The following is a 23,628-nucleotide window of genomic DNA, read 5'->3' as shown; positions in this document are numbered from 1 at the left end:
CACTCAAAGGTTGTGAAAACTAAGTCTTCAGAATAGGTGTGTATTAATTTATTACATTACACAAAACAGACTGAAGAGTCCCAGTCTTAATATTTGAGCTGAAGGTTATTTTGAGGTTGGAGAGTTAAAATTTTTTTAAAAATCATGATTTTGAGAGCATCTTCCTGCTGGGCCAGACTAAGCACCTGAATCTGAACATTTGGAATTTGGGGTTTTGGCAACTGTGACTCAATCCAAACTTTCATGGCTTGGTCTCATCTCCTGAAATCTATCATGTATGTTTCAAAACAAAAGTAATTGACATGAGTTAAACAGCTAAATGGTTGTTCTGTCTGGGATGAAAGGGCACTTTTACACATGGGTGACTGGTACCTCCCGAGTCTTGGGGGGGGCACCCGCAGAAGCTGGCAGTGGCGTTGGTGGCGCGGACAGGGCTGGTGAGCACCTGCAGAAGCTGCCGGCAGTGGCAGGGATGGCCCTGTCAGAGGAGGCACATGTCCCCCTGTGCCCCCCCCCCACCAGTCACCTATGCTTTTACATGTGCTTTGGGAGGGGTGGAGGGAGGGTGGGGAGAATGGGACTGTGCTTTAATTAGAGCCACTCCAAAAGCAACATTAATTAAAGTGCTGCAGCATCTTGTGTATCAGCATCCTGAAGCCTCTGTGCTAATGTACAAGCACCCAAATAATTTTTCACTCTTAATTTGGTTTGTGATAATTTTCAAATGGTAAAATAACAATTAGATTTAGTACTATTGGAAAACAGCTAAAAAGATTGCACTTGAATATTTGAAATATGACTTAATGCGCTTTTTTTCATGGACTCTTGAATTGAGGTACATTATGCAAAATACAGGTAGTCTTTTGTCCTAATTTGGAAACTAGTTTAGTTAAATTTAAAATGAGTACACCAAATAAAATTATAATCTTGTATATTTATTTTATTAGGGTCCTCGCCTTGTGCCTGTTATTTTCAGATTGAGTGGTGTGTTATCAATGAGAGTTTTGTCTGATTGGGGATTACAGCATGTAGCCCTCTTTTGTATTTTGTAAACTTGGTGGAAAATCTCAGCACAAGACAGGCCCCACTGACTGTAATGTCCACAAACACGGGACACTAACATCAACAATTCAGAGCAAGGTTGGCTTGTGATCAGGTCCTGATCGTCAGGAGATAGCAAGAGGGGAAAAAAAGGAAAGAAGGAATGTAAACGTCACAATTAAGTAAAGAACTCCAATTCATTAAGGAAAAGATCGATACACATGTTAAGAGTAGCTACTCGGCAGAACTGATATCTGTGGGAGGCAAGAGTAGAACCAGGAGACTGTCAGGCTACCTCTGTACTTCAGAATTATCTCCAGTACATCAGGCATGCATTGTTTCAGTGACAGGCACAGCTCTCTCTGTAATGCAAGGGGGGAAAAAAAAAGAACATTGTGTTATTTCCACCAGCTCTTTTTTAAGGCCCTTGTCTATACAGTTATATAGGTGTTGTTTCAATATCTATGTCTTTCTATTGGGCTCTTGCCCCATTGAGCATCGTCAACCTGTTTGGGTCTTCAGCAACTATTGTTCCATTTTGGGGGGATGGAAAACAAACTTTATCTTGGCATGTAAAGGTTGCTTTGGGTGCCATTTTATTGTTTGAATGTGATGTAGAATAATTAGCGCAAATTATCAATTATCACTTTTAATTGGTCAAAAGTGGGGTCTTGTCCATGTAAGAGGTGAGAGACTTAGATCAGTTGGGCTCTTTCTAGAGTCTTGCCGGATATCATATAGTTAATGCATACGTTTTGCTAGGAAGAAATTGTGTAAAATGTGATATGTATAAAGATTGCTTGCACTGTTATATACAGTGATGGGAATGCTGAGTCTATCTTCATGGCTCCAAATAGAGGTTGCATGCAATACTCTAATAGCATGATTGGTATTTTTAAATTAAAAACAGTCACTGATGTGTAATGATAAAAAGATGGGTCCAGAGAGGGAGAAAATAGTGATGTTCAGTGCTTCCTTCCTCTTCGGGGGCTGGTAGTGTTTTAGATTTTCTAGAATGCACAGACTTCATCTGCAGTTATATCAACTGAGCTGCTTTGACAACCTTTCTTAGTATAAGGCCATTTCAATCCCATGCTATTACCTTGTTAAACTCTTTTTAATTGGAGCATACATGGAGGAGCAGTTTTCACTAATTTCTGTCTTTCCTACCTAGGCCTTTCAATGCTCCCTTTCTCTGGCGTTCCTCTTTGCAGTTCTAACCCTCCTGTCAGCACTTGGGAACTAAATAGGCTGCTCTTGAACTATATGCCACACTTAAGTTAGTGAGTTGAATCTTGGAAGCTGACCTGCTAAACAGCAACCAAGTAAAAAAAACCACTGTTTAGAATTAAGGTTAATTGCTGCTCTTGTATATACCATTTTCTCAATTACCTAAGCTAAGTACAACACGGTGGGAATGGAAGAATGGGTATTAGAACTTTCACATTTTCTTGCAGTATGATAGATATGTTACAGGTATGGAGAGGGATTTTGCTAGGATCTCACTTCTGGGCTCATGGGACATCTCTAAGGTAGTTTAAGAAAATGAAGTTTCAGATATTTTTCATAAACTCTGGCGGGAGTAATTGTAACATTTTTTCCAGGTGGCCATGCTCCAGAATGAAAGTTTGGAAAAGAACAAGAGTATACAAACTTTACATAATCAGATTTGTAGCTTTGAAATAGAAATTGAAAGACAGAAGGAAATGCTGCGGAATAATGAATCTAAAATACTTCATTTACAGGTAAGAAGTTTACTCTCCCCATTAAAACAAAAATGACAATCACTTCTGTACCTTTACACTTGCCAAATGAGATTTTTTTTTTTGTTATTAATATCACTTTCATTCAAATGGAGGCATTCACAACATTATAAAATTTTGAAGTAAAGCATTTTGTTCTGCTCAGTATCTGGTTTTTCATATGGAAATGGATGGTTTTTAAATAATTTTCATTAAAATATTAAAATGGACTAACCCACCATAAGACCATGATGCCTGCAATTCTGCATTTTAAAGAAGAAAGTTCAAAGCTAAAATACACCTTTAATCCTAAGCCTATAATTATTTTTTGCTGCTCCAGAAAACAAAAAATCTGCTTGACCAACCACTGCTACACTGGAGGGAAAATCTATTGCCAAAACTCATTAAATTGTCCTATACTCATTCTGTGTTTCCTTACTGGTATTTGGGAAGGTTTTCATCATGGGTAAAATTCAGCAGGTCAGCATGGGTTCTCTGCAGTACATTTGAATATTTTTTTTTCTCCAACATATTCAGCATTCTTGTCCCTGAACCTTTCAGAGAAAATCTCTCTGAAGCACCTTTCATCCCCAAGAATATGTTTCCAAACTGTTACAATGCCATTCTTTTAAGCATTGTTCTGATGCATCCACCTCTAGGAGAGCTGTTTCAACAGCGCAGAACAATTGTTTATATTCATTTTAAGAAGGCTGCATGTAGAAACACCATATTGAATCAACATTGCCAAATAAATGTAGGTGTTTTTGGCAGAATGTAAACATACAGACTAGTATGCAACTGGCATTAAGTTTGTTTTCCCTGGCGGGGGGGTCATGACTAGCAGTACTGTCCTCCCACAATACCCTGCTAGGACCCTTGCTGACTCAAGACGAATACTTACTTGGAACAGCAGCACCATATCCTTCAGAACTGTTTCCTGGCATCTCCTTTCCAAGTGACCCAGCCTTCCCTTATGTAGCTTTTAGAATTTGGTGCAATTGTGTTCTAAAAACTTTGGCTGCAACACCTGCAATAGTGAATTCCACTGCTGCAGAAGCAATTCAGGGTAAAGGCATTGCTCCACAAATCTAGCATGAGGTAAGTTAACTTGGAAGAGTAACTTCTTGCATGTGGTTCTCTCTCCAATATATAATGACAGGAAAGGAAATACAGAAAAGGTATGGCAGTGTTTCATGAAATTTTGATAAATTACCGTAAGTTTTCAAACTTCCCTAAACTGTGGCAGTGGTTCCAGAGTGTATTTAAAAGTCGTTTGTATTTTTAAATCCATGTTAACAGAATCAAATGAATTATTCTTTGGAATTAGAAAGGTGTTGGACATTGTTTCCTTCGTTACTTGTCTATACCTATGCCACATGTGTCCATACCACTGTTTTGCTCTGTTTTTTCCCAGTTGCTAATGCCCCTTTCTCAATCACAATTGGTAAGAACATTCAGTAAATGTATCCTTTGAACTTGGTCTCCTACTTCGGTCTCCTTTGAGTTGGCCAGTCTGTGGTTCAGTAGGAGCTGAAGAAGTTAATTCCCGGTTGTGAGCTATTCTTTTTCCCAAGTGTTGAGCAGCCATTGTACCAAAGCCACAAATACTTCCAGCATAGTCCCAGATCGTTTGCGTCTGGCTGGGCATTAAATGCTTGGGCCTCCAAGCCCTATAAATGCTGATTAATTTCTGATACAGTTCCATTATCAGCTGCCATACAACCTTCCTTAGCTTGGGAACAGCTGTGTCATTGATCATAATGGATGTTGTCTGCACTGGAAGGCACATTAGCAATATCAGTCTCAACCCTAATTCTGAGCATGAAATCATCAAAGGCATTTAAGCAGTAACAAGAACCTTGGCTTTCAGGACCTCTTGGTTCAAACTAATTTTCTGAACAATTACCTGGCCTCCCAGGTAATTTTTAGTGTTTCCTCAAGTTCAGTTTCATCAGCTAGCTGAGGTGGGCATAAAATAATTTGTCAGCTACCTTTTCCTAGAAAGAAGCCTGTACATACGGTGTCGAGTCTCCATTATCAGTACACGGTAGTGACCTAAAGCCTCTCCAGAGCTTTAGGCCTACTTGGGTAACAAAATACTACTTTTCTTGAAGTTTTTCCTACACTGAGTTAATTACCTACCTAATACAGTAGCTTTCTTTTAAGGGAGTAGAATTTCTCTAGGCAGAATGGAGAAGCAATTTGTGTACAATATGGCTGTGTTTAAAATAGCTAGAGAACAAGAAAAATCTTCATTGGGATACTGATCAATGTTATTTGCCTCCTGTAATACTTTTTAGGAAACACTAAATCCCACTTGTGTGGTATATAGTCACTTGTCTGTTGACTTACCCTTTCCTTCCTGTGTTGGGGAATTCTTTATATATCTTTCAATTCAACTACCATATTTAGAAGGGAAAAAAAATTAGTCATAATGGCAAAGTGAGTTATCTCTTCTTGATGTCATAAATTGAAAACATATGTCTTTCCTTTCTTATGAAATATTAAGAACCCTTTGGAATCCTGCTTCCAAAGTTTTGGAGAATGTTTTAGTTTTAGAGATAAGAATGGGGCTGGCCCAAAAATAATATATAATTTTTTTTTTTAATATAACAGAAAGCATAGCAAACGAGTATCAACAACACAATAACCACCAGACAAAAATCAGTATCTGGAAGCAACATGTATGGTTTACTGCACACACATAGCTGTGTGGGTTAATAACCTAGAGAGGTCAGTTGCTGGAATAGAAAGTCCCATACAGAAAATTGATACCTACTTGAAAATTTATGAGTACAATGTGAGACATCTGCGTGCTTTTTAATAGTGTAATTAGAGAGAATAAAATTCTCCACTGCTGCATTAAATTCAGATTTAGTATGTCAGTATTTCCCAGTGTGAGATGCCTCTGCCTCCCTGTAAATGAAAAATATATAGATCCCAGTGCCTTTTTTAGTGGAATATAGATTGATTTCTGATGACTCCTTGTGTCTGGTATTCTCAGGAACAATTTTGGGAGATAAAATATAATCCACTGTCTGACAACAAACAAAGCCGTAGTTTTTTTTTAAACCTGAGCGTATTTTGGGCAAGAATAGGGTATTAAAAATAGCTTAGTAAGGGAAAAAAAGTTGCTTCTGAAGAGCAATATTAAAAAGTTCTTCCATTTTGTCCCTTTTCTTCTAGGAAAAAAACCTTGCTTGTAGCTTTTCGGTATTTTTGCTCTTTTGGCACTTAATTCATCTGACAGCTGCTCCTTGTTTTGCTTATTGGTTGATATAACGTTTACTGCCAACTGGCGTCAGTCAGAGATCGAGGCTGCCTGCCACGGGTCACTGTACAAACACTAACAAAAAGATAGGTCCTGCCAATGATGGTGTGTGCAAGTATAAAAAGGGGAAGCTTCTACAGCCCCCTCTACATGTTACAGGTATTGTGCAATTACCTGGTTAATTGTGCAGTTACCTGGAGACCAGCTATTTGTGCAAAGTAGTCATCACACATTAAAAAGCTCCAGCTAGCTATAAAGTTAGACCTCAAAAAGTGTACTAACTTTATAACTGGTTTCTATAGACCTTTAATTTGCATGTGTAGGTGGGTCTCCCCTGTGGCTAGGAGCCCATCAGCTGACCAGGCTTCCAGCAGCAGGAGTGCACCATGTCCAGTATGGAACCCCTGAGCCCTAGGAATCGTGGCAGCTCCAATCCCTAGGGTCTAGGGGTTTTCTGTGCCCCCAAGCCCTAAAGATCATGGCAGCCATGGTCCCCAGGGTCTGGGGGTTTCACCTCCTCCCCCAGCCCTAAGAATCCTCTGGCCCCGGTGGTTCCCCGCACCACTGGGCTAAGGGATCATTGCTGAAGTGATCCTCTGGGCCCTGGGGGTTTCATGCACTCCTGGGTCAGGGAAAATGTCCAGCCTTGGGTGTGTATGAGGTGCCCCCACAGCTGGAAGCCCCTCCATCAGGGTGCATGTGTCTCCCAGCTGTGGGAGCTTGCTTTTTGCTGGTGCGAGGAGAGTTTGGGATCGGGCTCCCCCTGCACTGGCAATAAGGCTTAATGGGATCCCACAGTCGTACCTCCTGCCATGAACGTGCAGCATGTCAGGAGGTGTGATTGTGTGAATCGTGCCTTAGATCCCATGGCGCCTTTTACCTGCATGTGTGCAGGGGGCCTAGGTACCCTTTACATTTATATACACCTCTCAGTCTGCAAACTCCTGGCCACAGCCTATTGGTTGTTCTTATAAAATGAATGCAAGCTATCTGGCTTGTGCTCCTTTTTACACTCATTGCTGATGACTGGTCTCTACTTTACTCCCCTACTACCTTCATCCTAGAACAGAGGATGAAATAAAGCTGTGTATTTGTGGTTTGTGATTAGCATCCCCAGGCACCATAATATCAGTCTGTTTGATGAGATCACAGTGCATGCATTCTTGATTCAGGACATAGCTTTGCTTCACAGAATCTTAATTTCAAGGTTGATACATGCCTGTTTTGAAGCATTGGCTTTAAAAAAAAAATGGTTATTCTAGAAAACTTGGAGCAGGAAAAAAACCCACACTTATAAAATGTGATAGTTCTGTTAGCAGGCTGTCGAACTTAGAAACTTTGCTTAATCATTACAGATTTGCAGTCTGTAACAAAAGTGAATAATTAAAAACGAATCCTAAAGGAGGAGTGAAGGCAATCTGAGGTGGAAGGGTTTTTCCTATAAAGAATATTGAATTAATGATGGAGTTATCTAGAAAGCAAACAAAAATTAAATTGAGCCAACCTGGTCATTTTTTTTTTTGTCATCTTCCTAAATGACATTTTTTTAGAAGTGAAAAAATATTTTTAAATTTGCTGGAGCTGATAAACTGGAAGGTCACTTTGGAAATTTGAACTGTAGCTGGTAGCAAAAGTAGTTTCTTGTCTTAGATACTTTTACTGTCAATTAAACGTGCTGATTAAATATGGGGTTCTGGCTAAAATTCCTGCTGCTTTAAATTTAGCTTCCCAGTATAAACTATTTTGCTATTCTTGCATTGGATTTAAATCCATGTAGTGGAGATTTCATAGACGTTAGGGCTGGAAGGGACCTTGGAAGATCGAGTCCAGCCCCCCGCCCAAAGGGCAGGAAGTCAGCTGGGGTCATAGGATTCCAGCAAGTTAAGCATCCAATTTACTCTGGAAGGTGTTCAATGTAGGTGCTTGAACCACCTCCGATGGCAGGCTGTTCCAGACCTTGGGGGCTTGGACAGTAAAGAAATTCTTCCTTATGTCCAGCCTGAAACGGTCTTGCAGTAGTTTATAACCATTCAACCTCGTCATCCCTTGGGGCGCTCTGGTAAACAAACGTTCCCCCAGATACTGGTGGTCACCCCTGATAAACTTGGAGGTGGCCATCAGCTCACCCCTGCGCCTGTGCTTTTCCAGGCTGACGAGCCCCATGGTTCTCAGCCCGTTGTCGTAAGGTCTGTTTTCCTGACCTGTGATCATGCGTGTGGCTCTTCTCTGGACACTCTCAAGCTTCTCCACATCCTTTTTGAATTGTGGAGCCCAAAACTGGACGCAGTACTCCAGCTGCGGCCTCACCAAGGCCAAGTACAAGGGGAGAATGACGTCCTGGGATTTGCTTGAGAAGCATCTATGGATGCAAGCCAGCATTCACTAGGTTTGTTTCTTTCCCAGTTTTTTCCATTAACATATTTACCAAGATATTAAGAATCAGATGAAGTACCTACCGAGGCATAGAATACTTTTTTGCATTTCTTAAGCATAACTTAAGAAAACAGTCGTTGAACCAGTGGGCACCTTCAGGATGCCTGGACTCTTTACATTTAGGAAGAAAGGGTGGGATTTTCAAAGAGGCTAAGGCAGTAGGAGCATGAGTTCTGACATATAACAGGCCTTGGGCACCTAAGCTCAAAGCACTTGTGAAGCTCTCGCCCAAATCAAACTTGACAGACTTTCTTTGTGAGGCCTATAATATCCTTGCATATTACACTTAAGTTAAAATGAGCATCTGTAGCCAGGGACCAAAATAAAGAAATTTACTCTTTTCTTAAAATGATTTTTTCTTTGGAGATCCTTACAGTACTCTCATAAGAATTCTTAGCACTTCCATCATGTGTTTGGTTTCTAAAGAAAGCAGTGTGCAAACATTGAGGCTTACTTCTTGTGAAGTAAGTTGTTATCTCCATTTCACATTTTGTGGAAACCTGAGGGGTTAAGTGACTTACCAAATCTGTACAGCTGCTCATTATGGCAGAACCAATAGTAAAAGTTGTGAGTTCTTGTTTTAATCCTGTTCTTCTAGATTATATATACCAAGGTTTATTTTGGTTTATTTTATAATGCTTGACCCACAAGTGAGTGGGAGTGTGAGTAAGTCACGGTTCTTTGGGTAGATGCAAGATCTTTTATTAGACCAACTAAATAGTTGGAAAAACGTTATTTGCAAGCTTTTACCCAACAGCTTGCAAAGAACTTTTTTCCAACTATTTAGTTGGTCTAATAAAAGATCTTGCATCTACCCAAAGAACCTTGCCTGCCTATGTCCTTAGACCAACATGGCTACAACCTGTGTAAGTGACTTTTGTCGTTCATACATAACCTCGTATAACTTTCATTCTTTCGAGCTTTTCATGGTAGTTGTCTTTTCTTTTGATTCTAATTTACTGTTTCATAAAGCGAGTGATTGACAGTCAAGCAGAGAAATTGAAAGAACTGGACAAAGAAATCCGTCCCTTCCGACAGAACTGGGAAGAGGCCGACAGCATGAAGAGCAGTGTGGAGTCCCTTCAGAACAGAGTGACAGAGCTGGAGAGCGTTGATAAAACCACAGGGCAAGGAGCACGAAATACTAGTAAGTATAAGGATGATGGAGTGAAGGATGACCCAGCAGCTTTTACTTTTGCCTAAAAGAAAGGCAGATGAGCAATTTTTGTTGGTCTTGTGATTTCTCTGTTGAAAACATCAATAATGTTGACCGTTCAGTATCTTGAAAGGGAATTATGTGCCTAATCTTTTTGTTAATGGCATGACCCTACTTTACAGGCTGTTTCTTAGACTTGACTCCCATCTTACTTTCTTGTGACTATGACCTTGATCACACTTGGAACTTAATTGCAAGTATTTTCTCAGCTGAGTTTAAAGTATTGACAAGTCTTTTTTTGGTTAATGTTCTGCCCGTAATAGATCATTACCATATTTATTCACTTGAAAATGTGTTTCTAGGTATAGGCTGACACACTTTTATGTCCCAATAAAGGTGAATGTTTGATTCAAGAAGCTGAATGAGATCTGTTTGAGTAATAAGGTCAATTGCTACTTTTTGAACAGGGTGGTGAAAACCAGAAGTTAGCAGTAGAGTGTAGAGTGCTCTTAAGAGTTCAAACTATATTGTTTGGGTCAAAGGGAAATTATTTTGTAAAGATAATTTTAATAAAAAGTCTGCCACTTGTGAGTACATTTACTTCTGTACACTCCCTGCTTTTGTTAGCTTTGACAGAGTAGGAAAATACAAAGGAAAAAAGTGACAAATACTATTTTCCATGAGAAGAGAACAAAAGAGCCATTAAAAAGAACCTGCAAATAAAAAAGCACTCAGCCACAGTTGCAGAAGAATATTTATTCACAATAGAGCAAGATGTGGGGCGAGGTGGGCATGCTGGAGGGGAGGGACAGAATCCAGCTAGATTTAGACTGGTTACAGAGGTGGGCGGATGAAAATAGGATGGAGTTAAACACAGACAAGTGCAGGATGCTGCATCTAAGGAGAAGGAACCAGCAACACACCTATAGGCTGGAGAACACCCTTCTCAACACAGTGGCAGAAAGGGACCTTGGAGTCATTGTTGACTCCAGGATGAACATGAGCTGCCAATGTGAGGAAGTGGTCAGTAAGGCTAACTGCACCTTGTTGTGCATCTACAGATGCATCACAAGCAGGTCCAGGGAGGTGATCCTCCCTTTCTGTGCAGCACTGGTCAGGCCACAGCTGGAGTACTGCGTCCAGTTCTGGGCGCCACCCTTTAAGAGGGATGTGGCTAACCTTGAGAGGGTCCAGAGGAGGGCCACTTGCATGGTCCAGGGGCAGCAGGTCAGGCCCTACAAAGAGAGGCTAAATGGCCTGAATCTATTCAGCCTCCACAAGAGAAGGCTGAGAGGGGACCTGGTGGCCATTTACAAACTCACCGGGGGGACCAGTGGAAATTAGTTGAGGCTCTGTTCCCCCAGGCACTACTGGGGTTACTAAGAATAATGGCCACAAATTGTTAAAGAGAAGGTTCAGGCTGAACATCAGGAGGCATTACTTTATGGTTAGGGCTGCCAGGCTCTGGAATGGGCTCCCAAGGGAGGTAGTGCTCTCTCCTACCTCTGGGGTCTTCAAGAGGAGGCTGGATAGATATTTGGCTGGGGTGTTATGACCCCAGCACTTGTTCCTGCCCAGGCAGGGGGTCGGACCTGATGATCTGTTTAGGTCCCTTCTGACCCTAAGCACTATGGAACTATGAGCATAGCCTGAACTTTCACTTTTAGTTTGTAATATAACATTGTCTGATCTTTCATCCAGGATTAATAGCAACAACAAAAAAAAGTAAAGAAAAAAAAAGATTCTGTGCAATTCAGGATGTTCCTACATTAAGATGGGATCACATATGTTTAATAGTCATTTCTGAAGGCTTCTGTAGTAGCAATCTTTGCTAGTAAACACTGATAAGAACTGATTAGGCAGCAATATCTATGACTTTATGGCACAGTGCTTTGAACAGTGTTTGTACTGGATCATTTAAATTCTTGAAATTTTTACCGGGTGTGTGACCTCAGTTTCCTCTCTTACGTTAAAGACCCAAATAACATCGTTACTTACTTTATGGCAGAGTTATCAGTGGAAATTGTCACAAAGGTGACTAACTATGATTTGGTTCTTAAAACAAGATTTTACTATATGCAATAAGAGTGCTGATGATACTGATTTATAAATCTATGTCTTTTTCTTTTTTACCCCCTTTACGCACATTTCCCATGTTCTGTTAGGTCTGCTGGAGACGCAGCTAACTCGACACGATCAAATGCTGAGTGTTCATGATATTCGGCTGGCTGACATGGACCTTCGATTCCAAGTTTTAGAAACTGCCAGTTACAATGGAGTATTAATTTGGAAAATTCGAGATTATAAACGTCGAAAGCAAGAAGCCGTGATGGGAAAGACGCTGTCTTTGTACAGCCAGCCCTTTTATACTGGATACTTCGGCTATAAAATGTGTGCCAGAGTTTACCTTAATGGTGATGGCATGGGAAAAGGGACGCACTTGTCATTGTTTTTTGTCATAATGCGTGGAGAATATGATGCATTGCTTCCTTGGCCATTCAAACAGAAAGTGACTCTCATGCTAATGGATCAAGGACCGTCTCGCCGTCACTTAGGAGATGCTTTCAAGCCAGACCCAAACAGCAGTAGTTTCAAGAAGCCTACTGGAGAAATGAACATTGCATCTGGTTGCCCAGTCTTTGTGGCTCAAACTGTTCTAGAAAATGGAACGTATATTAAAGATGATACTATTTTTATTAAAGTCATAGTGGATACATCGGATCTACCAGACCCCTGACATATAGCCAGGGAGACAGATTAAAGAGAAGACAACTCCATTTGGGGGTTTTATATCAGTTTGTCTTCAATCAACCGTCCTAAAGCTCAGAGAACCACTTTGTGGAACAGAAGGAAGAGTTTGAAGGCATAACTGCTTAGGGTCCAATGGCGAAAGTAGCAACACATTAAGAAATCATACCATGGTATATTTTTTAATAGAACTAGCAACACTTAAACTCTGAAGAATCGTTTATTCCTCGTGAGGATAATGATTGCGGTCAGAGAGGCTTTTTTTTTAAATTATTAATGATCTAGTCATTTGGAAGTGAAAAGACACATACAGTATATGCTGAATAAATTACTTGACTTTTCTTCCTTTAAGCTAGAATACAAAAAAAGTTCACATGTGGGCTAGAGGGAAACTGTCAGCATGTTAAGTAAAAGAAGAAATGATGAAGTAATGTTTCAATTATGATATTATCACTTTGAAAAACTAAGTGCAATCTTGTCTGAAATATAGTATATTGTCTTTTTAAGGCCTCACCTGGTCTCTGTTTTAATAATTACTTTGTCAGAAGACCTTGACAAATATCCATGTCTTCTTAAAATATCTAAATCAGAATCATATTTTTATTTAAAGTTCTATTGTTACAGAAAACATTTTATTTTACAACTGTTGATAGACTGATATTTCTTGGAAGAAAAATAGAAGATATCAAAACACTGGTTATCACTTGTGATAGGAAACGAAACTATTCAACTATTGCTGTTATTTCTCTTTAGAAATGTAAACCTACAATATATGTCGTAGTTAATGACACTATTTCAAAATTAAGGAAAAATCACTCATGGATGCTGTGCATCATTATCAGATTTATAATTGTTTTCACCCTAAACTAGGGCATTTGTTGAACTTTGGAGTTCTAAACGGAATCCTGTACATTTTTTTAAAGTTCTGCCCCATGCTTTCCAATCAAGCTATATATATTGCTGACAGCATAAATGTGCAACACATAGTATTTGCAGTATTGGGGAGGAGGTGTAATGTTTAAAAAAGAAAAAAAAGCCACTCATGATCCTGTATGTTCATTTTGTACTAGGAGTCATTGCTTCTTATTGAGGACATAATTAGCAATGTCTTAATGGAGAGATGGTGGCTTGCATGCATACATGTGCCTTAGGTGTGATGTGCTGCTTATAAACCATAGCTTTTTATTCAGATTAATTCTAATATCTGAAATGGTAGCTTAACTGGACTTCAGACATAATGTGTACCCTTGTCTTCAGAGCCCTTAGAATTTGCAACATGTAAAATAGAAGCCAAAGTCCATTTTTGGCTACCGGAGCTTCTATGGCTTGACCATGGTGGAATCCATCTTACTCAGGTGCCAAAACTTTATGCACAGTGCTCCTATGGAGCTTGGACTTTGAGAACACCCCCCCAGGCTAACGTGAAGGAAGGAGTCATGCTTCCTCCCATGCCTACGTATGAAAGGTGGCTGTACTTTGAAATGGCCCGTCTGAGAATGCTAAGAAGCTGTTATTGAAATCACTCACAGATGGTAGTGCTGACAAGTGTCTTAGCACAGGTTCCTTCATCATAACTGCCTGAGCTTTAGTGGAAAGCATTTCCCAGCCCTGAATCATGCTGGCTGATTCTTCCTTTTTTAATAGTCTGAGACAAGTTAACTTAGTGGCATAACCTGACTATATATCAGCCATTTGGTGCTTCTTAATATCCGAGGTATGCCTCAGTGGAGAGAACTGGTACAAATATGTTCTCTTTTCCCTTTTGTGAACCTTGAAAGGGAATTGCACGCCTCATTCTTGGCTGTCGGGTTGTGTCCATTCAGTTTTCCACTTCTGGGGGCATAGCCACAATTTTCATTGAGGGCTCAGTTGAATTCATGCCTTTGTAGTTCAGCTTTGTCTTTGTTGCCATTGTCTTTTATGGCTGTGCCTTCACACGCAGTGCCTGCAAGAAGTTCTTACAAATATACAGTGCATGCTGAGTGGTCTTCATGGGTTTTCCAGGCACCTGCCACAATACTGCCTGCTTCTTGGCAGCCAAAACATTCAGTAGCAACTCGTCTTCCTTTTCTTGCCTTCCATTGTCCAGGTACTGTATTCCCTTTATGGTACAAAGGTGTCAATAGGTGCAACCTAATATATGGAGGCATGTGCTAGTATTTAATTTCTGGCACAGAAGGAGGACTTCTGCAGAAAAAAAACATATATGGCACTTGCAGTTTCACGCAGGCTGCATATGTAAACCCATCACTTATGCTTTAGGGTAAGGATTTACTTGACTTGTGTATCATTCAGTAGCGGCGAATGTAGGCAGCTGAGCTTTTGTGTATGTGCATCACAGAATTTTACTGAAAACAGGATTCCCAAGTGGAAATGTCCAAAGGACTCTTCTCCCATTGCGAATGCATGTACTGCAAAATTTAAATGAGATCGTATGGCCATGTGAAGACAGTTTATATCCTGTTTTGAATCTGGGACTGGAGAGATGGGTATTATAATCTGGGCCCAGTGTGTTCTGCATATCTGTGGTTGCAGACTCCCACTTTTGCAATAGAATTGTGGTCCTGAATCCAGGCTTGTATTTTTAATGGCTTCTAACCCTTGTGGTTGATAAGAGAATTTGAAAATATGAGCAAAGTGCAAAATAATAATGTAGTCTTCCTGAGTCTGCAGAAAGCCTAAAACAGTAGCTCTAAAAGGTCTGAATAGCATATCGTAGTGGGATATTCACTTGGAATCTTCTGATGAAGATTAAATGTCAACATGGTTAATATTTGACTGCTGATCACTGCAGCCGAAACATCAGCCAGCATTGGTGAACTGCAGATCTCAAACTGCTTTTCGTGCCTCCCCAAGTGCCAAAAGCCCCATCTGCCAAAACAGCTAGGTTCACTTGCACAGCTTCTATAATGCTGTAACCTGCTTTCAGTACAAATGTGTTTTGGCATGTGCATTGTTTGATATCAAAATAAATAAAATGGAGGCCTACTAGGGTTTATTAGTAATTTTAAAAACTCTGTGAAGCTGGCAGAAGATCTTCAGGCCTCCTGCATACTGCAGAACCCAGGAATCTTAGTTCAATTTTCCATGTAGCCTCTTGTGGAATACGCAAGGCCTTGACTAAAATCTTTCATTGCAAAACCCACTGAATATCCCTAAGCTGTGAGACTTATATTGCATATGCAGAAATGCATTCCCTCAGCTTTCCAGTAATGAGTATGTAGCATTTAGTGAAAATAAGACCATTCTCTATAGTCTAAATAGAGGTGAAAAGATGCATTGTGCTTCACTCCTGGGGACTGGGTAAAATTATTCAATGTTTTTTCCCCAAATATACCTTTTAAAAATATATTTCTGTCCCAAGTATTTAGAAATCTTTTGGGGACCTTGTATAATCTGCCCTCAGGTACACCCATGAAACCCCATTAACTTCTGGAGTTGCATGAGTGCACTAGAGGGGTATCACAGCATTCGTGTGACAATGTTTATAATAACCATAGAGAAGGATTCTTCAATAGCATCCTGTCATTATCCACAGTTTAGTTCTCCTTAGTAATGCACAGCCAAGTGCAGTTGCTGTTTGTTTTATACTAGTGACTCTCCAACTTGATGTATAAGCATCTCCCACGGCTATCTTTACATCTAGTGAAAGGGTCTTATATACCGTAAGTTGGAGGTTGCCTTTGTGGCTGTATATTACCAATAATACACATACGTTATTTACAGTCTCAAATTTTAAACAGGATGAAACTATTTCAATGTTTAAGGACTAATCTGAGATCCTTATGCGTGACCATGCCTGCATTGCTTCTTTAATCTTAGTAAAGGAATCTTGTTTCAGCTGTTGTTGACATGGTACACCTTCACAACTTTTAAGTCGAAGCTGACTTAAATATGCAATGTTGATTTCAGCCTTGTACTGTAACTTTGTTGTTCTTCTCAAAGAGAATGTGCAATAGGAAAACAGAAAAGGATGGCATAAATTTAACAATAGTGACGTTTAATGGGTGACATGCTAGCTATCTTATACATATGAGATGCAGTTTAATTCCTTTTCCAAATTGATTTTTCTGTTTGGAAAAGGAAAGATGAAGATAGGAAATGTGCCTGTTTCTGTGCCTGGTGAATCTCTCAAATAAAGGATAATGGAGATTTGTGTCAGTTGTAGCAGGTACTGAACCCCACCCATGCATGTTAGGTTACGATTGTAGTGCTCAAGTTGCTCAACCTGCCCTGATTATGGCATGTTGGGACTGAGTTTAAAAACCACCTATTTGTATCTATATCCCATCATGTGGAATAGGCGTTTCACAAACAATGCAGTTTCTAGGAGTATTGGTTCTGTCCAATGCTAGACAGAAGTTTGCAGGGAATTATCAGAAAAGTAGCAGTCTGTACCTCGTGATAGTATAAAACGTTACTGCAATCTTGATGCCTTGATCTGTGTTAACTATGCAAATATATAAATAGGTGGAAAGAAAAAGATATTCATTATAAACCTAATCTCTTAGTTTTCACTGTTTTAAAAATGTTTATATATATAAATATATATTCCAGGTTTGTCCATCAGGCAAAGAGTCATTTCTTTATGTAGAAATTATTAAAATAACTCCAGCCCTCCAATTATTCCTGGTCTAGTGGTGCCAAATATATTTTGCTGCTGTTACGGGAGAATTGTGGATAATTGCAAACCTTGGATTCTCTTTCCAGGTTTGTAGACCTAGCTAGCCCACTGCCCATCACAGCTGCCTCGTCTCACCAAGGGAGCTTACTGAGTCCTCCTGAAAACCTTATTGGAAAGTTCTGTGGAGTGACAACTAGGTCACATGTCTTTCACTTGGTTCATTCTCCTTTAAAGAAAAATTGGTGGTGGACACCTTGTTGGAAAGGATTTGTTTTATAATTTGAAAACCTAAAACAGTGGTAAAGCAGCTGGACCTGTTCCTGGCTTTCTTATAGCTACTTCAGCCAATACCTCTTGGCTCTGGTTGATTTAAATTCCTGGTTACTTTGGTAAAAGTCAGCCTCAATTTTTGATTCTTAGTGCTTTGTCCAGTACAGTGAGCACTTTTCATCTACAAGGCTCTTTACAACAGTAACTAATCCTTACTTATATTCTACAGATGGGTAATTGAGGATGAGAGAGTTTAAATCACTTGTTCAGAGCCATAAACAGGGTTTCTGTCGGAGCCAGGATGACATCAGAGGTTCCAGTTTCCTCGTGCTGTGCTCAAACCACTGGACTGCATGTAATCTCTAAATGGAGCTGAGAGAAGTGAAGTGACACATCTTGAAAACCCATAGTCAAGACTGAAAGGGCTAGACTTAAACACACAATCTGTCATGACTTGGGGGCATATGTATGGAACAGCCCACTTGTCCACACCGTACCAATTCTCTGCTTCACAGGACTAACAACTGGTGTATTGAAGGGATAGTACAGCACTCGTGTACATAATAGCAGACAAACTCAACTTCCGGTTTCTGTTTGTGGGATAACCCAGTAGAGTAAGTCGAGTCTTTCTTTTGATGTTGCTCACATCTGGGCAACTTTGTAAAGTGAATTAATTTTGGTTCTCTTGGCCGATACTGTGACCCTTTCTAAATCTGTTTTGTTCAGCCAAAAAAACAGAGGGCTTAACTATTCTTATTTCCTGCCTTCTAATCCAAGTTTCAACTGAGAAGAGCCAGATGGAGGAGGGTTAGGGAGAATTTTTGGATGCAAGTTTAGGAGCATCCTATAAGATTTAGAAGAGTTGAGAGATACAGCACACAAGGGGTCTGTTTATTCCTATTTTTCTTTTAATTTATCAGCAAGAATGCAGCTTTTGTCTTCCATTTCATTATCTTAGTGTTGATACTAGGCTGTATTTTTTCCAAGTTAGGATTAGTTCCTTAGGGTTCAGATAAGATCTAAATTTTCATGGAGATGCACCTGACTCGAAATCCCAGATCAAAACATCTCAAAATGTTTGTGAAGTTTAGGTCTGGATTCCAACTCTGTGGCTTACTTATCCACCCTTTCAGGGAAGGGTTTACTGTTCTAGTTGTTTGCTGTTCATGTTTTGGTCCTTTGGAACTAAACTTTTAATTTGGTTGCCAGTTCTGCAAGGACTTTTTAACTTCTTTAACAATGCCAGTGTCTACACGCACCGTTGCTGGCAATGTGATGCGTAGTGATAAAATTTGACTCTGTCTAAGGGTTACTGAGATAAACCAGCATATTACCATCTGTAAAGGTCATCCTCCTGCATAGTGTTCTGAGCTTTGAATTCAGGTATAGCTCTTGTATGAAGGGACACATTTTCCAACTATGACCTGCGTCACTGGCAGAGAGTTGTATAGTCTGTACTTGTGGAATGGAAAAAAAAATCCAGCTTTTATCATTGCTGATGTACCATACCATCCATATGTTTTCCTTGTAGGCATTGTGTTTATATTACATAACTTTTGGGTTTTATAGAGTAAAAAGGGAAGGTTCAGGATTTCTTATAGATGATATAAAAACTCCAATGACTTAGTGTTGACTAGAGAATGTGAAGAACATCCCATTTGGAGATGATGGGCTACAGGATAAGTCCATTTATCTTAGACAAGTAGGATAACCTTAAGATGCACAAAATAGCATACTAATTGGAAAATTAAAAAGCTGATATTGTTTCCAAGAAATTATTTTTAAAAAACCTATAGGAAATACATCAGAAGTCAAGAATAATGTATAAATTAATGTTTTAAAAACTTGTGTAACTACTTTTCGTCTCATACTCTTCAGTGAATGGTACACCTCTTGTGTTCAGTTTTATGTTCCAAAAACAAAGACCAAAGAAGGCCAACTTCATTTGATTGTGTATATTCTGCCTGTCTTAATTATCAATAGCTGTACGGATACAGTGCAAGTGATCTGGTAACCAGTGGTTCTCATACTTTTTTTTAAGGGAAAAAAAGACCTTTAAAATGTAATTTATTGCTCAGCAATAACCATGTTGCTAATGAGAAAAAAAAATTAGCGACATGTCTTAATTTTCCAATAGCATTATTATATGTTGTATTTCAGTTTATTGTATATTGTGTTTTGGTATTTATTTGTGTTTGGAGGTCTTGCTATGTCTTTTTTGTGTTTTAAATGCTAATAAACAAGGACAGCGTTTAAGAGTGTAGAATGCAAAACTTTGAAATGCTAAACTGTGTTATTAAAGGAAAATAAATCAAAGTAGGAAATCATATTTTTTAAAAAGTGCGTTGGAATTTGAATGTCTTCAGTTTACTTATAAACAGAGTAAACATCTACTATTTCACCTTTGTGTGTTCATTTGTATAACAACACTTTAGTGTTCTGTTCATACTTGCAGCTGATGGACATGTATCACATTCCTCTCTCACAAGTAGCTTGCTTTGGATTTTAATGGAATCCCAATTTCCACATGATGAATCACATTTAGAATAAATGGCATGAGTAAATGGCATAGTCCCTAGGCAGGTAGAGTCAAAGTAATTAAGATGTTTTTTCATGCATTTGTGCGATACTGCTTTGCAGAATATATGAAAGGGGGAGAGCGTGGCTTGAATTTCCAAAAAACATAGCTTTCTTTTTTCTCCAACAGGTAAATTGAATCTCGGAACAAAAGCAAAAATAACCATGGGTAATTTGTGAATGCTGAAACCAATTTGCATAGTCTGTGCAAAGTCACTCATCCTCTTGAAACCACTTTAAATTATATTGTTGCTCAGCCACATTTCATTTTTGGTGTAACGGTCAAGTGAAATACCATGATTATCAACAGTGGGGTATAAAGCATGTGAGTTTTTATTCTTTTTTTGTCAAGTAGGAGAAAGGTACTGGCTCTCATCTGCCTCCCAATTTCCAGTTCTGTCCACCCCCCTCTCCCTTCTCTCTCAAATGCTTTTATTTTTGCTCCCTTCCTTGTTCTGTCTTTAATACACTCATCATTATGGACCTCAGGAACATGTTTTCTGTGCTTACAAATACATTGATAGAGCCACCCCAGACCACACTAGCTGTTTGCCTCTTTAGCTATGTCTTGTAAGCAAAATTTCTATGCTTAGTCCTTCAGTGATATGAGGATTTCTACTTGGAGCACACTTTATATATAGAAGTACAGGTCTTGAGAGCTCCTTCCTTGGACCTGGTTTCTTCAATCAAGAGTACAAAAGCAGATCTAGCTTGGTAGTCTAGGAAGCAACACCTGAAGCAAAGGGTGGTCCAGCCATTCAAGGGACTTAACAGGTCAGCAAGATCCATAACATGGCATTTAAAGGCATTAGGCTTTACCAGAAATGTGAGCAGGGGCTATCTGTGGGTGTGGGTAACGTTAAGTGCTAGCTACTTCCCTCTGCACTGTGGGGTGAGCTCTTTTTTTTTAATGAAAAAAGCATGGTTGAAAAGGCAGGTTGTTTGGAGGAGGAGATAGAAACATAATACTTGTTTTTCTCCAACACACTTGACCTAGATATTTCCTCCTTTGTTAGACATGTAGAGTGATTTGTTACTTGCAAATGCAGCTCTGGGCACTCTGATGTGCCCGATCCCGCATGTCACCTTTTCTCTTTGTATTTCTGTGTCTGGCAGTTAGTACAAATGCTGCATGGGATCAAGCCCCAAGTGTGTTGGTTTACAGGACAGAAAATGGGAAGGAAAGTAATGCTTTTGTTTCTTGTTATTCAGTGGAACAAACTACCTTGAAGCTGAGTCTTCATTGACTAAGGGTAGTCTTCTAGTCTCTGGACCCTCTCTAGACCTGGCCTCTTCTGGATGTTTTGTATTTAGCACTGCTCAAAGAATTAACTTTCTATCAATTCCATATATTGGAATGGGTGGAGAAAAGACTCTTAAATGTGAAAATTAACATGGATTTTTTCCCTAACAGCAGGTCACACTTGCAATGATGCATTATTTTGGTCCAGGTAAGAAGTGAATGTTTATACCAGAAAGTACTTCTGCAAGACCAGTCAGAGAAGGTAATTTAGTTATATATAGTCTCTTCCCCCAGAAGGATTATAGGTCATTTCACCTGGCAGAAGTAGAATGCTCTCTAATAGAGAACACAGCAGCAGCTTAGAATGGGGAGTGAAGAAAACGTTGCTTCAGTGTGCGGGGTATTTGTTGACTACAAAATTTATCTAGGGTTAGAATTGGGCCAGGACCCTGGGCCCCCTTGCAAGAGTTACAGGATCATGTTTGGAGCCTGCCAGCAGATGGGACCCTCAGCTTTGTCCTGACTGGAAGATCCAAGGCAATATTTTCAAAAACTAACACATCTTGTTGACTTTTAGTGAAGATACAGACTCCTGAGACACTTGAGTATTTTTTTAAAAAAAATATTATGTAAGAGCATGTTGGCCCTGCATCTCTAAAATCACGGAGCAGTGAGAAATCGGAGGTGATTTCTGCTGGTCAAACACGAGAAATGACATCCTGGTTCGTCTGTTCTAGTTGATTCATTTTTCCACTTCCCTTTTACCCCACTGGGTGGTGCTCTCATGGTTGTCATTGAATACAGTTGTGTTGTTTCATTTTGTACATACCTGAAACCTTTGACTGTTCAGCTAAACAAATGAGGTTTTGCCTTCCCCAGGTAGCCAACTTTCCCACTTTACCAGTCTTCGAAAAGCTTACTTTTGACTTAAAACTCAGTCTTTTTTTTTTTAGAGACTAACTTATGACAGTTGGCTAGTTTTAATTTTACCCTAACAACTGCCTTTCGAAAAACACTCCATGGTGCAAGGGGGAAAGAGAGCAAGGTAGCATTTTTAATTCAGTAGACCATACTCATTATAAGAGCAATTATGCTCATTCCCTGGAGGTTGGTTCTGCTGAAGAAATGTGAGGCATTCACATGGTTCATGTAAAAGGTGCATTATCAGAGAATTACCACAAGTGGATAGCCAACATCTGCTACATCAATTGCACCTGTGTCTGTTTCTAGTGCCTGTTGTTGAGATACTGGTGAAACAACTGAAAGCCAGCCAGGATAAAAGATGGGGCTGGATGGTGTGAATGCTCATTTGATGCCTTGGAGATTGCAGATGCTATGTGTTCAAACACAGCCTTCAAGATGGAAGAAAGGGCCTGACCTGACTAGTTTTGTTCTGTCAGAGAGGTCACCAGTGCCTTGGTTAATCTCTTAAATCAGGCCACTTATTTAGGCACCTGCTTTTGGATTTAGGAGCTTAACATTGATGATCCAGTTCTGTTACTACTGCTTTTGCTGTGTCTGTGTTCAGCCCCTCAGGAAACTGCTTGTTCTACTATTTAATCTTTTCCCAGTTTTTTTACTAGTTTTTCCTTTTTTACCATTTACCACTTTTCCTAGTAAATACATTAGTTCAACTTTTACTAAATCTAAGCTAAAATCTAAGCTAAATTTTTTGTGGGTCCTTCCTTCTAAAACATTCCTCCGGAGGGCTGCCTTGAAGTGACCCTTCCTTGAAGTACCACTATTGGAGAGGTAAAATTAAAGTTTTACCGCTCCACTAGTGAAACCATCAGTTAATATTGAGCACCGTCTTCACTGCCTGCAAGTCTTCTGTGCGCCAGGAGAATGCTTTTTGATCAAGGATCCGGAACAACCTGGATAAATTGGAGACATGGTCCAAAAATCAATCAGATGAAATTTAGCAAGGGCAAGTGAAAAGTCCTGCTCTTGGGATGGAATAATTGCATGCACAAATACAGACTTTATCTCAAATAGATTTACCTAGCCTACAGAACTGGAGAGAAGGACCTGGGGGATACAGTGGACCATAAGCTCAATATAAGAAGCAGTGTGCTCTTGTTGCGCAAAAAAAGCCAACAATATACATATTAACAGGAGTGTCACTTGCCGATCCAGGGAAGTAATTCTTCCACTCTACTTGGCATTGGCAAGGCCTCATTTGGAGTAGTATGCCAGTTTTTGGTCTCAGACTTCAAGAAAGATATGGACAGATTGGAAAGAGTCCAGCAGAGTGACAAAAATGATTAGAGGTGTGGAAAGTATGACTTGCGAGGAAAGGCTGAAAGAACTAGGGTTATTTAGTCTGGAAAAGAGAATACTAATGGGGGATTTAAGAGTCTTCGAATACCTGAAGGTTGATTACAAAGAGGATCAAAAGATACTTTTATCCATGGCTGTAGGGGACAGGACTAGGAGCAATGGCCTCAATTTGGAGCGGAGGAAATAAAGTTTAGAGATTAGGAAGAATTTAATGACTATGAGGGGGATGAAGCATTAGAACAA

General features: G+C 39.7%; 1 protein-coding gene across 2 annotated transcripts in view; it reads left to right on the top strand.

The window, feature by feature from the left end:
* TRAF3 (TNF receptor associated factor 3) overlaps positions 1-19,063 on the top strand; it is a 107,900-nt gene extending 88,837 nt beyond the window's left edge. For both annotated transcript variants that reach the window (XM_019518534.1, XM_019518533.1), the window contains 3 exons: positions 2,646-2,786; positions 9,460-9,634; positions 11,809-19,063. In XM_019518534.1, the coding sequence (XP_019374079.1) occupies positions 2,646-2,786; positions 9,460-9,634; positions 11,809-12,380 (888 nt within the window). In that variant the 3' untranslated portion in view covers positions 12,381-19,063. The remainder of the gene's footprint in view (positions 1-2,645; positions 2,787-9,459; positions 9,635-11,808) is intronic.
* Positions 19,064-23,628: the final 4,565 nt, after the last annotated feature.

Source organism: Gavialis gangeticus, unplaced genomic scaffold (assembly GCF_001723915.1).
Source record: "Gavialis gangeticus isolate Ggan-Ray unplaced genomic scaffold, GavGan_comp1, whole genome shotgun sequence".
NCBI lineage: Eukaryota > Metazoa > Chordata > Crocodylia > Gavialidae > Gavialis > Gavialis gangeticus.
This window is presented reverse-complemented; position numbering and strand designations above follow the sequence as displayed.